Below are 22,210 nucleotides of genomic sequence, written 5' to 3' on the forward strand. Positions count from 1 at the left end.
AAAGAAGTTGCATCAATTAGATGATGAGGGGAAGAAAGGAAAGGAGTTTCAGGCAGAAGGAACAACAAAGGCAAAAATCCTCTTGCAAAAGGGAACATGGTCATTTGAGAAACAGCAAGGAGACCACAGTGACTGGAGCAGAGTGAGTGATAGAGGTAGAGAGTGGAGAGAGATGAGGACAGAGAGGCAAAGGATGGACTATTCAGGGCTCTATGGACTGTAGTGACGAGTTGGGGCTTTATTCTAAAAGCTGTACTGGCAACAAATACCATAAGCAAGGTCAAAAAGCAAATGCCAAACTTAGAAACAATTTTCAATCAGAGGTAAAGGACTTCTTGCCTTAATATATAAAGAGCTCCCACCAATCAATAGGAAAAAGAAAACCTAATAATCCAGTAGCTGAATGTGCAATGGTTATGAACAAAACATTCACAGAAAAGGAAATACAGATGGCTCTTAAGCTACAATATGTCCTAAACAAAATAACACACTTTTTACATGAACACCAAGATAAAGAAGAGCATATTTTTAAAAAATGGAATAAAATCTACCAAGAGAGGAAGCTTTGCATAGATCAATGATGACCATATACTTAAATTGACAATGGTTTATGATTCACTCAACCATCTGCACCTAAGGTCAAAGTGGAGGATGTTCCGCTTCACACATAAGAGAATTGCAAGGGACAACCACAGTGAGATTCCATTTTCACTTATCATGTTGGCTAAGGTAAACAGCAATAACACGATGCTGGTGAGAATGTGTGGAAACAGCAAGTATGTCTGATGGAATATAAACTGGCCTTACCTCTAGGAAGGGGTGGAGATCACTATCAAAATGGCAAGTTTTGATCCCTTGATCGATCAACTGATAGCATCCTCCTGTTGTACTTGTGTGAGATGACGTGGGTGCTTATGACTCACAGCAAAATATGGGAAACCAGGTGTCCACCATTGGAGACTGGCTACAAAAATTATGGTGCATCTGAACAACGCAAACTCTGCCGGCCTCCAAAAAATGTTTTGGGGGAATGTTTACATGTTGATGGGAACTACCTCAAAAATACATTAATAAGTAAAATAAGAGTTACTTTTAAACTATGTATGGCACACAAATGTTCATAATAGTGTTATCCAGTCATCAAAATGTCCACCAACTGATAAATGAATTTTAAAAATGTGGTACACATGCCATGGAATATTATGCAGCCATAAAATGAATGAAGCACTGACACAGGCTACAACTAGATGAACCTCAGAAACATTATGCTGAGTGAAAGAAGCCAGACACAAAAGGACATATATTGTACGATTCCATTTATATGAAATATCAAGAATAGGCAAACCCATAGATGCAGAAGGTAGATTAGCATTTGCCGGGGGCAGTGGGGGGGAGGAAAGAACGGGGAGCACTTGCTTAAAGGGGGGGCTTCTTTTGGGGTGATGAAACTGTCTTGGAACTAGATAGTTGTACAACATTATAAATATGCAAAATGCCACTGAATGGAGCGCTTTAAGACATTTACAATGGTGAATTTTATGTTATATAAATTTTACCATATAAGAAAGTATATGCTGCCACCAATTGTGTAAAAGTGGGGAAAAGAAACATGTATGTATGTTTGCTTGACTGAACAGAAAACATCTCTGGAGGGACAGGTAAGAAACTTTGGGAAGTAAACTGGGCAGTAGAGGATTGGGGGGGGGGGGGAGAGAGAGAGAGAGAGAGAGAGAGAGAGATTTTTCTGAATACCTGGCTTCTGGGAGGGTTCCATCCAAGTGGCCATCCCTTAGCTGTCCTCCCAATGGACCCCAGAGACATCCACTCCAACAGCAGTGACCCCAGCAGAGGGAGGGTACCTCCGCCCAATCATCCAGCAAAAATCCCAGGGACTACTTCTCATTGGTCTGCATGGGCCCGTGTCCATCCCTGGACCAATCAGGGCTGCTCAGGGAGATGGGCCACATCACTCACTGGCCATGATGCAAGGTGGTGGAGTCAGCTCCTCCATATCTTATGAGTGGAGGTAGTTACATACTCACTGGAAACCAAGGAGCTGGAACAGTGGAAGGGAGAAAGTATGCCAGCAGGGAAAAGGCAGGATGAAAGAGATCCCATGCAGGAATCTGTATACATGCCCCCCACTCCAGTCCCCTGTTTGAGGATGCTAAGGCCCAAGGTAATCTAACCAAGGAGCTGGACCCTACATCAGAGGAACAGTTTGCGTATGGAAGCTTGGTCAAGTCTGGTATAAAAGGATGAACAGTTATATCGACCATCTCACTTCTACAACCAAATCCCATTTTTTCTCTCCTCCTTTTGTTTAGAAACTTCCAATGCTCCTCAGCCCACACTCTCCCCATCCAACCCTACCTACACTCCAGGAAAATTGCAACCTCTCTGCCTTCCTGAAGCGGGCAGTCCCCATCCAGTTTCACACACTGGATATGGAGAGGAACCACTGGGTTTGTCAGTGACCCAATCAGGACAGGACTGAGAAGTGCCAGACCTACAGGAGGAAGCTCAAAGAAAAGAGGGGGGAGAATGGGTGAAAGAAGAGGAGGTTGAAGAGTGGGATGTGGTCCTGAGGAATGAGGACCTTCTGATTAAATTATCACCAAGTACCTCCCGCTGGGAAACATTTTGAAGTAATTATTCACTAGCTGCCTCTTTTTCTCATTATATACATCCCCTTCTGTATGCGTTGCACTCACTGGGACCTCAGAACAGCCCTGATACAGAGATGGAAATAGGCTCAGGGGTTTTGTCACTTGGTCACAGGTAGGATTAGAACCCAAGCCAACCTGGTTCCCAACCCACAGATGGGTTTCCTCAAGATGGATGGGGCAGTAAAGGGGGCTCCAGGAGGTCCCCAGTGCTACTCCAGGCAAGACCATGGCCTTGGGATTTCCCGTGGCTGGGTGGCTCTCTACACTGGGGAGTTTGGCTGGGTTCTGACTTCTTTAAGTAAGACTCTCCTCTTAAGCCCTGGCCAGGTAGTTCAGTGGGTTACAGCATTGATACACCAAGGTTGCAGGTTTGATCCCCGGTCAGGGCACAAACAAGAATCAATCAATGAATGCACAAATAAGTGGAATAAATCAATCTCTCTCTCTCTCTCTCTCTCTCTCTCTCAAATCAATAAATTTCAAAAAAATAATCTCCCCTTAAAACCTGGAGCTCAGAGTAGATTTTGAGGTTTAAGAACCTATCTCTCCTGGATCTCCTAGAAGGAAAATAGGGGTGGGGGTTAGGGAAGGAAAGAAGAGCTCAGTGAGAAAGGGGATGGGGTCTGAGAGAGGAAAGGGGGAGCCCAGTGCTTGCACAGCTCAAAGGGCCAAGGCATGCCAGTGCCTTGGTTTGCTCATCTGTACAGAGGCAATGAAACACCTGGGTATCCCAAGGGCATGTCATGCACAGCTGCTGTCTGGGATATAGTTCGCGTGCAATTGGGGGGTTTCCAGCAGCCCTGTAAGTCCAGCCCTGTCTGGGGATGCTGCCTGGGGCTGAGCCCACCTGGTGAAGGGGCAGCCATTAACCCTATAGGGTACAGTTCCTGCCCATGGTAAGTTCCTGAGAGCTGGGGGGTTAGTTGTCTTGGGAATGACATTAACAGTCTCTATGGTAACAACTTGGTGGGCAGGGCCCTACCAACAAGGAAAAGCCTAGGGAGACAGGTGTTCTGTTACCTCAGACTCCAGTTTGGTCTCCATGGCAACAGTTGTTTAACTTGGAGGGTGGCAAGGAGCTGGGGTGGGCCTGGGGAAAGGGCAGCACGTTTCCATGGTGAAAGCTGGAGAACTGAATGTTGGTTTACTCTCTGGACAGTGGGGGGAAGGGTGGTCTCCATGGCTGTTGGTCAGGGTGGGGACAATTAAAGTGGAGTTGTAGGTCTCCAGGATGGGGGCTGGTGAGGTGGGGAAAGTATGGTATCCATGGTTACAGCTAGAGGATAGAGGCACACCTCCATGGGTGTGACTGATGAGGGAAGGGTTGTGTGACTGGCAAGAAGAAGGGCTGGTCACCTTAGAGACAATGGTAAGGGGTGTGGCTTGCCTCCACAGCATGGATCTTGTAGGCCCCAGTGTCCCTGGAATGATGGTGACAGCTAGGAGAAAGGAGGTCAAGTTGGGGGGACTTGCCCTTCCAGAGAGATACCTGAGGGTGGGGCAGCCAGTCATGCGAGCCAGCTGGGGCATTTCAATCTGTCTTAGCGGTAACAAAAGGTGGTCTCTTCTGAAACTAGAGAGATGAGGCAGCAGGTCGCGTGTGCCTCTGGTCCACGGTGACCTGGAGACTTGGTCTCTTACTACAGAAATTTCAGGGGACTTGAGGGGGAGGTGTCAATGATAGGAGTACCCAATCAACAGGTCACCATAGGGGAGAAGACAGGAGCCCATGTGTGACTATGGGGGCGTGGTCACCTGTCAAATTTGCTGTTTCTAGTTTCTCTACAGGTGATAGGAGGATGGTTCAGTTGCCAGGTGACCGTTAAGTCTTCAGTCTCCAGGGAGATGCAGAGGGCGTGGGTCCAGCCTCCAGGTGACCACTGAGATGGTTCTGTGTCCAGGTGGCCTTGGGAGGGGTAGTCTTCAGGAGACCTTGGGGTCTGTTGGCCTCCAGGAGGCATCAGGGAGTGTGCCTGGTCTACTGGAGAAAGTCAGGGGAAGAGGAGAAATCCACTGTCCAAGAAAGGGGAGCTTGGTCAGTGTCCAGGGACTCCAGGAGACTTGTCTCTGGGGGTGTGGTCAGTGTTCAAGGACCACAGTAGCTTGGTCAGCCAGTAGGGCACCACAGGGGGCGTGGTCCGTGTCCAGGGGACAACAGGAGACTCGGCCAGCCCCCAAGGACCCCTCCCCCAGCCCTCCGTGTCCTCTGAGCCTAGACCCGCAGCGGGGTCCAGGCAGCGGGGTCGCGTGCGCCCCCGGCCCAGCCGCCGCCTCCCGCCCAGCCCCAGCCCCAGCCGCCAGGTGCCGGGTCGGGCGCGCCAGGCGCGCGGTAGCAGTAGACGCCGAAGAGGCTGCGCCCGGGATCGGGGAAACCGAGGTTGCGCACGCCAGGCCGGAGGCCACCGCAGCGCGCGCGCGGGTTCACGATGGGGTAGCGCGCGCTCCCGTCGGCCAGCCAGCCTGCGGTGCACCGGTCCAGCAGTTGCAGCTTCCACGCGGCGAACAGCTGCCCCACTTTGGCCACCGCCGCTCCGCGCGCCGCGCACGCGCGCGCTGCTCCAGAGAAGGGCAAGGGCCGCAGCGGCTTCAGGAAGAAGACCCGCCCTGTGGAGGAGGGGGAGTGGTTTGGTCCGTTCTGAGACCTGGCCTCTTTGGGATTCAGGACACCCACACCCCCACCCCACCGCCTGCAACCCAGGACCCCAGCCTCAAGATTAAAGAGCATCCCCTCCCCCCAGCTGGTTTGGCTTAGTGGATAGAGCGTCAGCCTGTGGACTGACGGGTCCCGGGTTCAGTTCCAGTCAGGGGCGCATGCCCGGGTTGCAGACTCGATCCCCAGTGGGAGGCGTGCAGGAGGCAGCCGATCAATGATTCTCTCTCATCATTGATGTTTCTCTCTCCCTCTCCCTCTCCCTTTCTCTCTGAAATCAATAAAAACATTTTTTTTAAAGAGCATCTCCTCCCCTGCGGCCCGGGACCGCTGCCTCGGCCTGAGCAGCGTTTGCGCGACGTGGCGGTCCGGAGTGAAAGGATGTCCTGGTCTGGCTCCCAGAGGGCAAGGGCGGGGGAGAAGAAACTGGGGGTGGGGTGGGAAAGGGAGACTGAGGGGGATGGGGAGTCCTGGAAGAGGCCTGCCATGGGAGGAGAGAGCGCGTCTTCCCAGGGGTGGGGCCTACGCACCGGGGAGGTTGGATGTGAAGCAGAAGGCGTCGTAGCGTTCCTCCGCGTTGTGGCGGTAACCGTAGTTGCGCACGCCCCCGGAGGCACCTCCGCCAACCCCGGTGCCCCCGGCCCCGCGCAGGCCGCCGCAGGGTTCCCGGGGCTGGCTCACCGGGTACTGAACCGAGCCATCGCGCAGCCAGCCCGCGTTGCACCAGTCCAAGCCGTCGCGCCAGGCCGCGTGCAGCTGCTCGGCCGACGCCAGGATACCATCCTGTTCAGCGCAGGCGCGCTGCGCCTCAGTGAAAGTCAGCTTGTAGCGGCCTCCACGGGGGTGGTAAGGGAAGACCACGCCTGGGAAAACACAGGGGAGTCAGCGAAGGCCCTCCCAACCATCCCCACCCACCTGACACTGGGGGGCCCTGTGTCTCTTCAACCTAGATCTTCCAGTCCATCCCTCACTCTGGTCTCAGATCTGACCATGCTTTTTTCCAGCTCACACTCCTCCTGGCTTCCTTTGCCTTAAGCTTGATTCACTTGACCCTCCTCCTTAACATACTTAATCGTGTCTACCCCTTTCTACCGCTGGAGGCATTTGCTCATGTTCTTTCCACCTGCTGAACTCCTATTCATCCTTCAAAACCCAGCTCCCACAACCCTCCTCCATTCAGTCTTAGGAGGCTTCTGACATTCTCCCAGCACTGGGACATTCCCTCTGATCAAGCCCTGAGTCCACAAAGCTGGGAATGTCTATGTCCAGTGCTGGCTCCCCCACACTGGGAGCCCCTGAAAGGTTGACCCTGGGCAAAACTCCCTTTGATCCACAGCACTGTCCAGGGCAGTCAGTACCCCTTGGTTTTCCTTCCACCGTCAGTCGTTATAACTTGTCAGACTTGGAGTCAGCTCAGCTCACAAGTGTTCTGTCTGTGTGTGTTTGAAGGGCGGACCTTGGGGGTTTATTGGGCACTCTCAGCAGGTGCAGGGAGGAGGCAAACAGGGACCAACCAGGGAGAAGACCTGGAGCCTGGCAGACTGGGGTTTAAGTCCTGGCTCTGCTGCTCACTATCATGTGCCCTTGGCACAGGTCTAACCTCTCTGAGCTAGTTGAACCATCCTCAGGGGTTTTGGGAAAATTAAATGAGAAACTCCAGAGAGCTCTTCAGCCAAGTGCCTGGCACATAGACAATGCCCAATAAAGGAGAATTGCTGCTATTGTTGTGTTATTTACTATTATTGGGAAGTTGGCAAGTGAAGGCCCCAAAATCTTTCCAAGCATCTTCTACTAGTAAATGACTGAAGAAGACAAATCAGGTGGAAGGGAATTTTTTCAGATAGAAACGCCACCTCCAAGCTCTGCTGTCAGCCAATCAGAGCATCCCCATCTTCGGGCCACAGCTGGGCACATGACTCAGAAGCTGAGCCCAATGAGGGACACGTCTGGGACTTCTAGGAAATCAGTTGCTAAGCTGGGAGAGTGGAAGCCTGGCACGAATTTTTAGTTTCGTTGGGGAAAACTTGCAAGAGAAAAGCCCACCCAGGGAATCAGAGCTGAGGGAGGGACTCCTGACATGGTATGAGTGCCTGGATCTTACTGTGCCTGAATCCTACACCAGGGTTTCCCAACATCCTCACTATTGGTATTTTGGACTGGGTCCTTTTTTGCCCTGGGGGATTGTCCTGTGCTTTGTGGTGTATATCACAGCATCTCTGGCCTCTACCCACCAGATGCCACCAGCAACCCCCTTTTAGATGTTAGTGTCCCTGGGTAGCAATAACCACCGTGAATCAAACTACCCCACCAAGCCTCTAAATTCCTTCAGGCCAAGGATTTGGTTTCTCTTCCTTGCAATTCCCTCCCCTCTCCTCCCTGAGAAATGCCTCTCATCCTGCCCTCAGGCTGGTCACCTTCCAGGTCCAGCTTGACCATGCCCGTGTCATCCTCTAGTTCGTTGGTGACCTCGCACTCATAGTGCCCGTAGTCTTGCAGCGTGACATTTCGGAGAACCAAGGAGGCGTCCCCGGGACCATCACCCTGCAGCTCGGCCCGCCCTCGGTAGCTGCCAAACGCCCGGTGCTGGGGGCCCAGCGCCACGAAGACATCGGTAAAGGCCAGCGGCTCCACCACTTTAGTCCACTTGAGACGGACACCTTCTTGGCTGTGGACGGTTGCCTCGTAGTGGTAACGGCAGGGCAAGACGATGGTGCCACCCCGGTGGCTGACCACCTGCCCGGGCGCTGTCTGCACCACCACCGAGCCCGACTCGCCCTCTGTGGGTGACCAAGGAGGGTTCAGATGAAGTCCTAGGGGTGGGGTAGGGAACCTGGGGAGGGGGATCCTGGAAGGGGATGTGGTTATTAAACTTGGGTGGGGGTAACTCAGATGGGTAGAGAGGCTCAGGGAGGGAACTGGGAGGGGGAGGAGCTGGGGGGGAGGACGGTGGCCTTCGGGACCGCCCAGTGCCCTCCCCTTTCCCTCCTCCATGCACCCTGGCGGTCACACCTGGCCACTGCTCTCTGACTTACCCAGCACGTGCACGACCTTCTTCCTGCCGCGCTGCGCCCCTGCGGGGGCCACGAGCAACAAGACTCCCCAGAGCGCGCAGGGACCGAGGGCCGCCGGAGCCCACACCTGGGGGCATCGGACACTCAGTCCAACCTCCTGGCTTTTGCCTTTAGGAGGACTAGCCCCTGGCTTCTCACGGGCCCAGGCCTCCTCCTCGTCTAGGGTCCCAGAGGAGTCCCCCGGGAAGGCTGGCAAAGCCCTCCCTCCCCATTCCCTCTCCTGGGACGTCACACCCTCCCTCTTGCACAAAGCCCACCCGCCTGAACGCACCCTCTCATAGTCCCGCCCGATCCCCTAACCTCAACTCCGGGGCCCCGAGCCCCGCCCCCTTCGCTCCGACCTGGGCAGAGGAGGCGAGAGGAGGGAGGAGCCGAGCAGCGGCAGCGGCAAGGTTATCCGTGCGCCAGGAGACTGCAGCAAACCCGGCCGGGCGGTGGGGGTTAGGAATGCGGGGGAGTCGTGGAGAAAAGGAGAGAAAGAGAGAGGGAAACGGAGAAGGAGAGAGAGCGCGAGAAAAGGGAAAGAGACACAGGGCGAAAAGCAGGGAGAGATGAAGGCAAAGGAGAGAGAGCAAAAGGGAGAAAGAAGAGGAAGAAAAGTCGGAGAGAAACATGCAGAGGGAGAGACAGAGACTGAAAAAGATGAGAGGAGAGCGAGCAAGAGGGAGAGAGACACAGACATTAGGAGAGTGAGAGACAGAGAGACTCCGAGAGGGAGAGAAAAGTAGGGAGAGACGGAGAGGGCTAGAGACGGAGACGCAGAGAGTTCGAGAAGCAGGTTAAGAGACCGAGGGGATGGGAGAACCGGAGCGGGAGAGAGACTGGAGAGAGAAACACGGAGGGACGCAGACGCGGAGCTAGAATCCCAGAGAGGGACCTACGGGGACCCGCGCCGCGGCCCCACTCACCATGCTGCCCGTAGGCCCCCGCCGAGCGGACCCTACGCGCCAGGACTGCGCTCCAGGCACATAGAGGAAGGACTAGGCAGGTCTCAGGGGCAGCGCAATCCCGGCGACTGCCTGCAAGGGGAGGAGGGAGGCGGACAAGGTGGCGGGTTTGGGGGGGTTGTTAAAGGGAAAGCGGAGGCGCGCGCTCCGCTGAAAGGAACCCCGGGCGCGGGTGTGGGGAGGAACGCGGAGAGTGAGTTCCCTGCTCTCGCTGGCTGGCTGGGCCTGCGGAGGAACCTCTCCGGGGCTCAGGTTAAGCATCTTTAAAACCGAGGCGAGGGGCCTGGTGGAGTCTTCCTCCTCAGATACCCTGCAGGGCAGGGAGCTGAGTAGCCTGGGGAAGGAGCTTGGTCTGCAGGTCTGTTTTCCCGTTTGTCACTGAGTGGCCATCTCGTTGTCCCGGGCTCTGGCACTGAAAAGGTGCTCACTGCGTGGTGGGGTCCCGCGACAATGACCCACTCACGCAGCAACAGATCCAGGTCCAACTCTGCCCCTCACCCACTGTGGGGCCTTGGAAGAGAGCTTGGTCTCTCTGAGCCCGTTTCCACCTCTGGGAAATGAAGTACCGATTCTTTGGTGACATCCAATGGCTAGACATACAATAGATGCTTAGAAAATGTTGGTAGGTTGAAGAGGGTCTGATCACACCCCTGACCGCACTCTGGGCCTATCACCCCTGAACCTGGTCTTTCATCCAGGTTCAGTACTCAAACCTGGAAACAATGAGCTCCTCCCCCACCCCCCTGACTGCCTCCCCAGGCTGTTTCCCCAAAGTATGAGTCAACCCGACAGCAAAGGCAGGACTATGAGCTTTGTGGTTGAAGTGGCCAAGGCTTGGTCCCTAGCTCAGCTGCATCCAGGAGGTGTGCCCGCAGACCAGGACCCTCGTCTCCTGCAGGCTCAGTTTCCCCATCTGGAATATGGGGTGAGATCCAGCATATTGTAGCATGTGAGGTTAGCACTTGGCATGGTAAACAGTAGGTGCATAATAACGATGCCACAGTATTCATTATAATTTATTAGCAGAAATAGAACTTTGGACTCTTGTCCTGATTGTGGCTCCAGGCAGGTTCGGATCCTCTCCAAGTCTGTTTTCCCCACCTGGGAAGTGGAGCTGTGAACACCAACCGGAGACAGGCTTCTGCTGTCTGGCACCTTCTGTTCCTGACAGTCACACTGGCAGTGATGGTGGGCCTTTGTGGGGTCTGAAGACAGTCCCTCACCCCTGCCCCCTGAAACACTCAGGCAGCAACATTTTAGGCATCAAAAGGGCTTTTAGCAAAAGGATCCCTGGGGGTAATGGATAAACTTGGCAAAGGGAGCAGAAGAACCCACAGAGGTTGGGGAGTAGTGACAGCTGAGTGTGGCTGTGGCCCCCTCTGCCTGAACACCCGGCCTTTGGGTTCCCATCCCACCAGCTGGCCTTGAAGCCATCAGAGCCAGAAACAAAGACACCATGATGTACCTCCTGCCTCCAAAAAACCCAACCCATCCTTCTGGGGCAGGCCCGCTGGGTGTGTTAAAGGAGTCCTGGGGTGTCCCACAGGCCCCCTCAGTGCTGCTTCTCGTGGAGGACTTGGGAGCTGGGTGGCAGGCGCTGGAAGAAGGCTGGCCTCAGCAGGCAGCGGTAGGCCAACAGGTGCGGGCCCAGGGCATACAGCATGTTGCACACGAAGAAGCAGGCCCAGGCGTCCTCCGGCACTCGGTAGGTGAAGGGTGTGCGCAGGTGCGTGGAGGCACCCATGTGTGAGAACTGCGCCTGATGGCCACACAGGGAGGATAGATGTCAGGGGCTGGGAGAGAACCAGTCCCAGCATCAACAACATTCCACCCTGGGGAGCCCAGCGGTCCCTGGCCCCATCTTGCTGGCTCTGCTGACCTGCCTGTCTCCTCTTTCCAGTCCATCTGTTTGTCTCTAAATATCCCTGTCCCTATGGGTCCTGTCTGTCTTGTACATCAGTCTATGAGCTTCTCCCCAGCTGCCTAACCAGAACCATGTCCACTGTGTCTGCTGGACCCTACACTCTATCTCTCTGTCCAGCTCTTCCTCAACCCAGACAGCTGCCCTTGACACGAATTCTGTTGATTATACCATCGATGTCCTCCTGGTTCCCACTGCTCTGACGTAGGCCCAGCCTTTATCATATCCCGTCAGGAACCCAGAAGTAGACCCCTGGCTCTGACGGTCCTCCACTGCTCAAATACCTCCCACTGTTCTCCATCTTTCTACACGGAAGCCCCCAAGGTCAGAGTTCAAAGCCCTCAGCATCTAGCTGCCAATTTCTCTAGCCTCTGCTTTTACCCTTGTTATGGCTCTGCTAAACCACAGTGCCCCTCTGTGCCTTTCCTTATGCTGTTCCCATTCCTGGGATGTCCTTCCCTGCCTGGAGCTCTCATACCCATATGTCTAAACCCAGTTCCTATGCCCCCTCTTTTAAGAAATCTGTCCCCTCTGTAATCCCTCTCAGCCTCTCCCTCTCCCTTTCTTCAGTTCTGACCCCATGGGGTTGGGGATGGTCTGTGTCTGGCTCTTTCTCCTTCAGACTAAGGAATCCTGGGGTGCTGAGCTGGGGCTGGGGCCTCTCAGGGGCCCAGCATCACCTTGCCCAGGGAGAGCACAAAAGAAATTGATGGGTAGGCAGAAACTTTCTTTCTTATGCACCTGACCCCCAACACCCCAGCCCCGCCTCACCTGGCCAATGGCTCCAGCAAACACCAAGGCCCAATCAGGTAGCCAGGAACAGCCAGGGAAGATAAGGGCATAGGCAGCCAGGCCATAGAAGGGCAATGCATAGAACATATACACCAGCATCTGTGATGAGCAGATATGATGAGCAGATGCCCCCAATGGGTCTCCTGAGACCCCTCAGGTGGGAACCCCAGGGAGGCTCGGGCCAGCCTCAGACCCCACCCAGGATGGAGGCTCTCTGCACATCCTACCCTGTGCAACCTGCACCTTTATTTCCTTTGGGGGTCCCCCACCCTTCCCATTGCCCCCCACCTCACTTCTGTCCACAATGATCAGCTACAAGATGGGGATGTGATTCAAACTTAGCCAATCAGAGCCTGCCTGAGACTTGTGCTTATGCTCTGGGGAGATAAAGGCTCATATTCCTCTGGGGTAGCTAAGTAGGTCAGAAGGAAGCCTGGCGCTGCCCAAGGCTCTCTCTGCCATTCCACAAAGGGACCACCTGGGAGGGGAGCCCATGCAAAGAAAGCAGAGTCCAGAGACAGAGCTCTCCTTGAGCTCCTGGATCCAGCCATACCTGAGACTGTACCTATACTTTTTTTATAGGACAATAATTCCATTTGAGCTTCTGCCAGTTGGATTTGTGTTTTAGGCACCACTTCAAAGAAGCCCAGTGGACCCCTACACATGGTCTTTTCCTCCCACCTGCCCTCTCACCTGCACCTTTGGGTAGGCCACAGGGTCCCGTAGGTATGGTTCGTACTGATAAATATAGACAAAGCAGGCATCTGTGGGGCAGTCGAGCACCACCTGCGGCCAACAGACAAACCAACAACCCACCTCAAATAACCCTCCCACCAAAAGCTTTCCCCATCCTCCCAGGCAGGGCTCATACCCCTTGCTCTACCCTCCCCCAGCCTTGGTTCTATCCTCTGGCTGAGAAGCCACAGATCTCAAAGGTGGGGAGAAGGCTACAGGGAATGGGGCTTAGTGGTGAAACACTCAGGTCAGACTCAATGAAGAACTTCCCTGATGATCAGATGGGAGAGCAGTGACCCTTTTGCAGTGAGTAAACATATGTGGAAAGGGAAGGCCAGGGAGGGAGGCTGAAGGCAGGAGAGGGGTAGACCAGCCAGACTCACAAGGCCCCGGAAGAGGGTGAAGAACCCAGCAAGGATGAGGTATATGACGAGAGCCAGGTCAGCCGGGCGCTTCAGGAGACCCTTTCTTTGCTCCTCCTGCACCTGCCCCATGAGAGATAGACGGTGAGAAGTCAGTAATCCAACAGGCACTCCATAAAGGCTCATCCCTTCTTTTCTAATGACCAAGGAGATCCTTCCAAGGAGATAATGTTTTTGATCAGAAACAACTCAAATGGGGAGACTGAGGTAAGTGGGCACAGGCATGCCTGGAGGCACGGTACTTACCATGTTGGGGGTGCAGTAGGTTGGTGGCTGGGCCTGGTTGAAGACCCTCACACCAGCCCAGAATGGGACCAGCACATATGGGATGGTGAGGAAGAAGGCTGGCCTGATCTCTGAGCTGTATTTCCCTATCATGGTAGGAGAGATGAGGAATACTCAGTAAGGATCTCCTAGGCCTGGCTGGGCCCTTTAAGTGGGCCACACCAGAGCCCCTGGATGGAAGTCATAATTCACAAATGCCATACTTGCTCAGCTTTTTCTTTTTCTACTTGCTCAAGATTTAACACATGTGGTTCTTCAATGCCCACAAGATGATGTCCATGCTCCTCAGACTGGCCTACCTCAATTTACCTTCCGGACACAGCTCTTACACTTTAGCTGTTCTTGGCTCCCCCTGGAAACACCCCTCCAAGAAGAAATGGGAGAGACGGGCAGGTTTCTGGCTTAGACCATGCATGAACAGGCATGTGGGGCCTCTTCAGACCTTGGGAGGGGATGGAGGACCTCGTGGTGGCTTCTAGGTGCAGGGCAGTGACCCAGCTCAGGGAGGTAGGATTCCTCAAAGCCAAGTACTTACCAAGGATGTTTCCTGGGAGAAACACCAGGATGCTCATGACGAAGGACCCGAGCCAGTACAGTCCAAGGTTCCGGTACCTCTTCCTGGGTGGGGAATGAAGGGATGACCAGTAGATAGATATCCATCCCCAGTCTCAGAGCACGAGCCAGGGCCCAGGGTGCACCCTGGGCTCCCCAGCTTTGGTCTTTCCCAGTTTTTCTCAGGATGAAAGGGACAACAGGAAGTTGAATGAGAGAATGAACAGCCAGACCTTCTGTCAAGGACAGAAGTGGCTGCCCAGGCGCACAGTGGTAAGAGAAGAGAGCCAACCACCAGTCACCTGTGACATTCCCCATAACCTTCTCCCAGTCACTCCTGGCTGGAGCCGTAAAGAGGCCTCCTGATTTTCCCTACTTCTGGCTCCACCCCAGTCTGAGACCCCACCTGAGGACTTGACCTGCTTTCCAGGGCCCAGGTGCACTCCACCCACCCCTCGCACCTTCTGCGGATGGCACCAGCCATGGCCAGGTAAAGGAGGTAGTGAACGATGCCATTCCAGTAGCAGATGAAGACTCCATGTGCAGTGCGCAGGTATGGCTCACCCTGTGGAAGCAGGTGCAGGGATCAGACACACAGCCAGGCAGGGGGCATCCTAGACCAACCCCTACGTACCTCCTTGGTGTAGAACTCCACGAAGCCCACCATGTAGCCATCTTCCTGGAGAGCGATAAGGAGGTCCACCACGGAGGTGAAGGCAAATACTGCAAACACTGCAGGGAGAGTGTTCAGAGCAGACCTGGGAATGGGTGGGGCCTGATGCTGCAGCGGGGACCCAGATCCAACCTTTGACTCGGTGCCCAACTGCTCCCAGTTCCCACTCCACAGTTCACATGAACTACCACCCTCCCTCAAGGGGGGGCACAGTCCCTGCCTTTGGGATTCCCAGCCTGGGAGATGCACAGTCCCTGCCTTTGCCTTCAGGAGACTCCAGAGTGCTGGGAAGACAGTTCCCACTCTCAGGAGCCCCAAGTCTGAACAGGAGGGCCTCTGAGGTTCCACTGTCAACAGTTTTCCAGCCTGAAGATCTCCAGTCCGATGGGAGCCCTTCAAGGACCCCCCGTGTAATGGAGAAGCCGTTGCTCACACAGTTCTCTTCCCTAGGACCTTCCCACTAACTCACCAGCGTAGTGTGGGTCGTAGTAGATCTCCCCGCGGGACAAGCTATAGATAGCCACAAAGAGCTGACCGAGGATCAGGGCACTCATCAAGGCCACCCCAAGGGGACTGTGAAGAGGAAAACGAAGTCAGAGAGGCCAGAGCCAGGGTGGAGACCCAACCCCCTCCTGGTGAGGGCAAGAGCAGACTCCAGGAGGCTCCAGGTGATGAGGCTGAAGCATGTGTCTGTCCATTCAGAAATGCCTTTCCTTATACTTCCCTCTCCCATCACCAGGCTCTTTCCCCAGCTGCTTCCATCTCCTGGAAACTCCTTCCAGAAGTTTCTTTTCCACTTGGCAAATTTCTACCCATCCTTCGTGGTCCATCTACATTGTTCCTCTTCCAGGAAGCCTTCTCCAACTCCTCAGAAAAGATTATTATCAAAGTTGGGCCAGCTACAGAGGGGGCACCTGTCAACCCTTTCTGACTATATGATTTATCCATCACTTGCTGATATGTTTGACTCAATTGCTCAGTCAGTCATTCAACAACACTGAGCTCTGTGGCTAGACCCAGCGCCCACCCCTGCCATATGGTCTCTAGTGCTCTCACTGTGTGAAGCTCCTGACTCCTCCCGGCTAAAGTCCACCCCACCTCTACCCTGATCTGTTCCCATTGACCCGATAAAACAGGTCAACCAGGTGCACAGACAATAGAAGCCAGGTCTCTGGGCAGCCCCCCAAAACCTGGCAAGGCCTAGAGAGGACGGATCTATCCAAGGTCACACATTCTCCCCTCCTCCCCCACTCTCCTCGATTCCACCTTCTCTGGAACTCCTCTAACAGCTAGGATCCCCATTCCTGCCCCATCTGACTAACAATGACAATTGGAGTAATCAGATGGGACCACACCAGAGTCTTTGAACACAATTCATAATTCTTCACTCTATGGGATGAGATGTAGGACTATGTTCATTACACAGTGAAGAAACTGAGGCTTTTAGAGGCAACCTGGAACACTTCAGGTCCAGGGGGGTGGAGCCAGCAATTTGTACCCAAGGAGCTAACCTCCTAGTCAAGACTCCCTCTACTCCATTCTTGGGTGGAGCTGGGTTCAGGAGTGTGAGGGGCTTTGCTGATGCCTGGTACCCAGCGGCTGGATCCACAGGACCAGAGTCTAAGGTTAGGAGACAGGCTCAGGGAAGTTTGAGGCATGTATGGGGAAACTGAGGCTAGAGGCGGGGTAGGCCAGCCCTGAACAAAAGAAAGTCCCAGGCCTTAAACAGGAGGGGCAACCTGCTAGGGGTGGTGCAGCGGAACCTGTGTGGCAAGAGCCAGGTCACCAGGGCCTTATCTGGGGCAATACTTTGACCCTTGGCGACTTTGGAACCTATGCTGGGCATATCCCTGGGAAAACCAGGGAAATGGTTTCCAAAACCCTGCCCTGTGTGTAGGGGGTGGGGGGTGGAGGGGGGGAGGCATTGGCTCTGTTTCTGGAGGTTCCTTCTCCCCGGGCCCCAAACGTCCCAGGGCGCCCCCACCCCCAGCACACAACCTCTGTGCCAGCAGAAAGAGGACTTCGGGTTGGAAGTTCTAACCCACGCCCCGGCCCGAACGGCTAGGGGCTCAAAGGCTCAACCTGAGAGCCCGGCCAACCGATGTGCATCCTCTCCCCGGCCCCTTCCGCACCCCCCAGCGCGGCCCGCCGTCCCGCGGCCCCCGGCACGCACTGCGAGAACGCCGAGACGTGGTTGAGCGCGTAGGACACAGGGAGGGCGCCGAGCGACAGAGCCGCGATCTTGCCCGCCAGCGGCGGGATGTCCATAGCTGCGGTGCCGGGACCCCGCTCGGCCCCGCTTGACCTCCAGGGCGCTCCGCTCCTCCGTGGTGGCGCGTCTCGGCGGGAGGTTGCCAGGGACTCGGCCCGGCCCCGCCCCGCCCCGCGCAAAGGTCGCCCCCAGCTGCGCCCAGGTCCTGTCGCAGCCCCGCCACCCGGGTGCTCCAGGGGAGCGTCCGAGGCCCCACCCCCTTGCAGCGGCCCTGCCCCTTCGATACCGTCACCGGACTCAGAGCGATCCTCAGGGGCCGTCCCGTCGCCCAGCGCAGTTTCCCTCTCTATTAAAGGCTAGCTCACGACGCTCGCGCCCTGGAGATCCGGGACTGGCACCTTTATTCTGAGGAAATTCGTTTTCCTGCTCTGTTCTGCTTTTCTGCTTTCTTCATCCCACATTCCGTGCGCGCCCCAAGGAGAAACCAATCTCACTACTTGGGTGCAGTTCCCGTCAGTGTCCTTGGATTTGAATTTTCACTCGGGGGCCGCAGACACATTATTATTATTATTATTTTATTTTTTAAATATATTTTATTGCTTTTTTACAGAGAGGAAGGGAGATAGTTAGAAACATCGATGAGAGAGAAACATGATCAGCTGCCTCCTGCACACCTCCTACTGGGGATGTACCTGCAATCAAGGTACATGCCCTTGACCGGAATGAACCTGGGACCCTTCAGTCCGCAGGCTAATGCTCTATCCACTGAGCCAAACCAGCTAGGGCTTATTTTTTTAAAATATATTTTTATTGATTTCAGAGAGGAAGGGAGAAAGGGAGAGGGAGAAAGATAGAAACATCAATGATGAGAATCATGGACCCCCTGCCTCCTGCACACCCCACTCTGGGGATGGAGCCCGCAACCTGGGCAGGTGCCCTGACCAGGAATCGAACCATGACCTCCTGGTTCATAGGTCCATGCTCAACCGCTGAGCCATGCCAGCTGGGCCACAGACACATTTTAAACACGTGTCCAAGTGTGAAACTTGACAGTCTGGGTGGGGATCATCTCAGGGCAGGCGGCTACAGCCCTGGGTTGGGGTCCCTTGAAGGCCTCTGTGATTCCGTGCTCGGAGATCCTTCCTTATAGCCAGGACACCCTGTGGGTAGCTGAGGGCGGGATGGGAGGGGCTACTCACGTGGGCCGGGTCAGAGGGAGGTGGCCCAAGATTAAGTGGGGATGGAGCCAGTTAGGTGAGAAGTTCCTGGCAAGGAGAATAGCTCAGGCCTGGGGCTGAGCAGCAGTAAGGAGCCTGGGGCTGGGAAGGTTCTGAGCAGTCTGGAGGCTGTGCTGGATTCGGGGGATGTATAAAGGGGGGATGGACCTCGGAGGGGGCTGCAAGGTGGGAATTAGGTCTCTGCTACTACCTTCAAACAGGCTCTCACCCATGTAGTACTATGGCTGCTGGAAACGAGTGTGTAGTGCCCACCTAATTCCTTCCTGGGTTGGGGGGGTGTGGGAGATTGAAACCCTCATCCCTTTTCCATGCAGCCCCTTGGCCTTGTGCCAGCTGGGGCCTATCTCTAAGCCTGGGTAACATGATCTTCTGGCCTTCCCCAGAGGCCCCTTGACCATGGGGTGAAGTTTAGGTTCCTCTGGGCTGACTTGAAACTCCAGCCTGGTTTCTTGACCTTCCCAACTCTGGCAGTGCCCAAAGCCCACAGGCCTCTTTCCTGTAGACAAGATGGATCCTCTTGTACTTCCTCACCCCTTAAAGAACTTCCCACTGTCTCCCCCTCCAGGCAGCCCTCCCTGCCTACTGCAGGGCCAGGGGTGTCTAGTCCTCTGTCTAGGGGCCTGGCCTTGCACCCTGGGTCTGGGAGGTACCTGCACACACACAGCAATTGAGAGACCTCATCTTCCAACTGTCCCCATGCATGGGGGTAAAGTCCATGGGCCGAGTCTGGACAGCTTCTCAGTCACTGAGAATTTAATGGAGGGGTGACCTTGACCTGCCTGGGAGGGGGGGTGCCTGGGACCGCTGGCTTCCCATAGCTACTCATCTGTGCTTAGGACTTTGGCAAGGGTCACCTCTTTGCCCTGCCTGGGCTCAGCACCCATGGAAGGGGGACGGTGGTATACGTCACCCAATCTACTCTGCTGTTGGGACCCTCCCAGCCCCTGAAGCCCCCACTGAGACCTGGCCCAGGTCACCTGCCCAGCCCAGCCCAGCTGTTTCTCCTGGCAGCATCGATCAGTGTATTGTTAGTTCACTGTCACAGCCCCCATTCTGATTCACAGTTGGTGCTCAGTGTTTGCTGAATGCAGGCTGACCCAGGAGCCTGATTCTAGCTTGAATCCAGCCCATGAGCCCACAGGGATTGAGCATGACCCACTGGGTGCATGTGTGGGACAGGTGGGTGAGTTGTGGTCCCCTCAAATTCCCAGGCTGATACTTCAAGCATGGCTGCAGCTGAAGATCCCCTGGTGTTTCTGCACAGATGTGAGGTACTGGATCTAGAGACATGGTAGCTCTCAGCACACATTGGCCAGGCCACCCACAGGCCTCACATCCTCTAGGACAGAGGTGGGGAACGTCTGGCCCAAGGGTCTTATAAGGCCCACAAAATCATTTGGTTTGGCCCTGCCAAGGCATTAAGGGTGAGTTAATTAAATGTCTGACCAAATACAGCAGGCTAATTTTTAAGTTAATTTTTTTAAAAAATATGTTTTTATTGATTTCAGAGAGAGGGAGAGGGAGAGGGATAGATAGATAGAAATATCAATGATAAGAGAGAAACATTGATCAGCTGCCTCCTGCACATCCCCTACTTGGGGATGGCCTACAACCCAGGCACGGACCCTGACCGGGAATCGAACCCTGACCTCCTGGTTTATAGGTTGATGCTCAAACACTGAGCAACACCAGCTGGGCTAAGTCGGTAATTTTGAATGATGTTATAAATACCCAAATGGCCCTTGGCAGAAAAAAGGTTCCCCACCCCTGCTCTAGGAGGTGTGAGACATTTTAGCACACAGCTGTCCCACAGAGGCATGAGCCCCAGGGACACGTGTACACCACACAGGTGGGACCCAGTGCAGCTGTGGCAGCATGGGCTGCAGCATCACTGGCAGAGAGTATCATTTGACAGGGAGGTGGGTAGCATAGGTGTGCCCTGGGGAAGGCTAGGCCCTGTCTGAAGATCCCTCCCCAATTCCCTTCCATAGCACAGTGCTAGGCTGGGAGGGCCTGCCCAAGTGTGGCCCTCCTCTCTACTCCAACCCAGGCTGATGAGGGATGGAGACCCAAAAAGCAAAGGTCCAGGTGGTGCTTTTGGATTCCTCAGGTGCTGGGGAGCCTTCACACAGCATCTCATTCTCACCTGCCCAGCCCAGCTCAGCTGCTGAAGAACAGGAGGGGTCTCTGGTGATGGCACGACCAGGCTCCCACAGTGGGCAAGCATTGGGACTTTAATACATAGCATGACACTTGAGACAACGGAAAGGGCGGGCAGAAATGCAGTCCAAAACATTCTACAGTCCAAGAATGCTTGGTTGGTTGTCTGGAAAGTATGTTTCTGTGTTTCTCCAGAATACTCAGTAGTAAGGCCGCCTGGGGTTGTTCTGTGGGAGGCAATAAGATAAAAAGGGAGTGCATTAATGCTAAAGACAGATGGCAGCTCCTCCCACCCAGAACCTTTTAGGGGCAGCTGAGCTCACTCCTTGAGATGGCTGGCTTTGGAGAGGAAGAAGGGGCTCAAATGCAGGTGGAGTGGTAGTGAGGGTTGTTGGTGAGACCTGAACTAAGGGAGGAGGGACTCTTCTGTTACCAGCACTACCACCCCACTACTGTGGACAGTGAGGAACCAGTGGCCACACCAGAGGAATGTGGGGGATGGGAATGCACGCACCAGAGGGTTGGGCCGGAAGCGGTAAGCCAGCATCATCCTCTTGCGGAAGGCCTCGTACTCGTCATCCTCCTTAGAAAGCTCTGCTGGGCGGTCGATGCCAAAGCCAGCGCCATCCACTGTAGTTGTGCCCCTGTGGGGGGTGAGGGAGGGTGCAGAATGTGAGCAGAAAAGCAGGCTGGTGTCAGCAGGAGAGCAGATGCCCAGCCTGAGCTGGGGCAGGAAGGCTTAGCCCACCAGCCTGCCTAGGAGCAGCAGCAGTAGCTCAAAGTGGGGCTGTGGGGGCCATGCAAGCTGTGCTGGGCTGGAGAACAGCTAAGTGGGACACATAGGAGGGAAGAGCCTGAGCTGGGCTGGCCACCATAGTTCACAGCTAGGCCTGACTCTGGCCCAGGGGCAGGACTAGACCCAGGCCCTGGGACTAGTTTGGGATACTCCCTCACCCCCACCCTGTATCAAGGGTCACACTCACTTGTTAACTGGGTTCTTGATGCCCTGGCCCTCTGAGCCTAGACCGTCACCCTCCTTCCAGCCCATCTTCATCAGCATCTGGTAGCCAATATTCTCCACCGTCAGCTTGAATTCCTTGTACTCCGAGTAGTCAGGCTCACGGCCTTCCTGCATGACCAAGCAGCTGTCATCCCCTAGGGCCAAAACACGCCCCTATGGCCTCACTGGCCACTAGCTGGGACCATCAGCCCATCTGTCCCCCACTTCAGACTAAGTTCCTCCTCCTCAGGGTTCCCATGGTCACACTTAGTGCTCTCTGGCAACCAAGTCAAAGGCAAGGTGACAGTCACACAGGCCTCCTCTACCATGGGCAAGATTAATGACTCACCTACAAAGAAAAGCTCAGCTTCTGAGGGCGATTTGTTACACAAAGTGTGAAAAAGCAGCCATGGTCAACCAGTCAGCTGTCTCTCCATGGGCAGAGGAGGATGCTGAGCTTTCATTCTGAGGAGCCCAGTCCATGGGGGCTTGTGCCTCCCGTTGCATGAATTGGCTTCACTGGAAGCAGGATTTCCCAAAGCCCCAGGAAATGTTTCTAAAGTGGCAGCTGAGCTATTTGTGAATTGCCCAAATGGACGTCTGCCAGGAACAGATGCCTCCTGTGGAAGAGGGCCTGGTTCCTCCTGTGTGTGAAAAGGCTGCCTGCTGGACAGGCCCACAGCAGGGCTGATGGCTGGGGACTCCCCATTCACCTTTAGGGCTTTGAAGGTCTCCATGAACTTCTCCAGCTCATCTGGTGGCAGAAAATCTCCAATGAAGTGCTTTCCCCGGCCCATCTTCGTCAGCTGCTCAGCCCACTCTGTCCGGAGAGATAGAAAAGGTAAAAGAAGGAAGAGGTGAGCGGCTGTGAGAGAGGGAGGCA

General features: G+C 54.8%; 3 protein-coding genes across 3 annotated transcripts in view; all 3 read right to left on the minus strand.

Moving 5' to 3' along the window:
- Nucleotides 1-4,881: 4,881 nt before the first annotated feature.
- On the minus strand, nucleotides 4,882-9,369 carry HAPLN4 (hyaluronan and proteoglycan link protein 4). The gene is made up of 5 exons (XM_070414066.1): nucleotides 9,299-9,369; nucleotides 8,352-8,457; nucleotides 7,734-8,096; nucleotides 5,850-6,182; nucleotides 4,882-5,273 (listed from the first exon to the last, which is right to left on the minus strand). Exons 1-5 carry the CDS (start codon nucleotides 9,299-9,301, stop codon nucleotides 4,882-4,884), a joined length of 1,197 nt encoding a protein of 398 aa, XP_070270167.1. The 5' UTR covers nucleotides 9,302-9,369.
- Nucleotides 9,370-10,335: 966 nt separating this feature from the next.
- TM6SF2 (transmembrane 6 superfamily member 2) lies at nucleotides 10,336-17,061 on the minus strand. Its single transcript, XM_070416515.1, has 10 exons — nucleotides 16,891-17,061; nucleotides 15,187-15,290; nucleotides 14,679-14,776; nucleotides 14,506-14,609; nucleotides 14,028-14,110; nucleotides 13,454-13,578; nucleotides 13,169-13,270; nucleotides 12,744-12,836; nucleotides 12,030-12,149; nucleotides 10,336-11,096 (listed from the first exon to the last, which is right to left on the minus strand). Exons 1-10 carry the CDS (start codon nucleotides 16,983-16,985, stop codon nucleotides 10,890-10,892), a joined length of 1,131 nt encoding a protein of 376 aa, XP_070272616.1. The 5' UTR covers nucleotides 16,986-17,061; the 3' UTR covers nucleotides 10,336-10,889.
- A 492-nt stretch (nucleotides 17,062-17,553) lies between these two features.
- Nucleotides 17,554-22,210, minus strand: part of SUGP1 (SURP and G-patch domain containing 1) — a 28,591-nt gene continuing 23,934 nt past the window's right edge. The window contains exons 11-14 of the mRNA XM_070416516.1: nucleotides 22,041-22,147; nucleotides 21,311-21,456; nucleotides 20,842-20,971; nucleotides 17,554-20,554 (exon numbers count right to left, since the gene is read on the minus strand). Coding sequence (XP_070272617.1) covers nucleotides 20,528-20,554; nucleotides 20,842-20,971; nucleotides 21,311-21,456; nucleotides 22,041-22,147 — 410 coding nt within the window. The 3' untranslated portion in view covers nucleotides 17,554-20,527. The remainder of the gene's footprint in view (nucleotides 20,555-20,841; nucleotides 20,972-21,310; nucleotides 21,457-22,040; nucleotides 22,148-22,210) is intronic.

The sequence above is a fragment of the Myotis yumanensis genome, unplaced genomic scaffold (assembly GCF_028538775.1).
Source record: "Myotis yumanensis isolate MYYU_CA2020_CCGP unplaced genomic scaffold, mMyoYum1.0.hap1 SCAF_5, whole genome shotgun sequence".
Lineage (NCBI taxonomy): Eukaryota > Metazoa > Chordata > Mammalia > Chiroptera > Vespertilionidae > Myotis > Myotis yumanensis.

What these genes read in the sequence shown, in the direction of transcription:
- HAPLN4 (XM_070414066.1), bottom strand. An exon ending in GAAGGTCGTGCACGTGCTGG is followed by an intron (nt 8,097 to 8,351) that starts GTAAGTCAGAGA and finishes GGTCACCCACAG; the next exon opens with AGGGCGAGTCGGGCTCGGTG. An exon ending in CTTCACATCCAACCTCCCCG is followed by an intron (nt 5,274 to 5,849) that starts GTGCGTAGGCCC and finishes CCTCCTCCACAG; the next exon opens with GGCGGGTCTTCTTCCTGAAG.
- TM6SF2 (XM_070416515.1), bottom strand. Translation starts at nt 16,985, where the DNA reads ATGGACATCCCGCCGCTGGCGGGCAAGATCGCGGCTCTGTCGCTCGGC. An exon ending in CTACGACCCACACTACGCTG is followed by an intron (nt 14,777 to 15,186) that starts GTGAGTTAGTGG and finishes CTCTCCCTGCAG; the next exon opens with TGTTTGCAGTATTTGCCTTC. An exon ending in TGGAGTTCTACACCAAGGAG is followed by an intron (nt 14,610 to 14,678) that starts GTACGTAGGGGT and finishes CTGCTTCCACAG; the next exon opens with GGTGAGCCATACCTGCGCAC.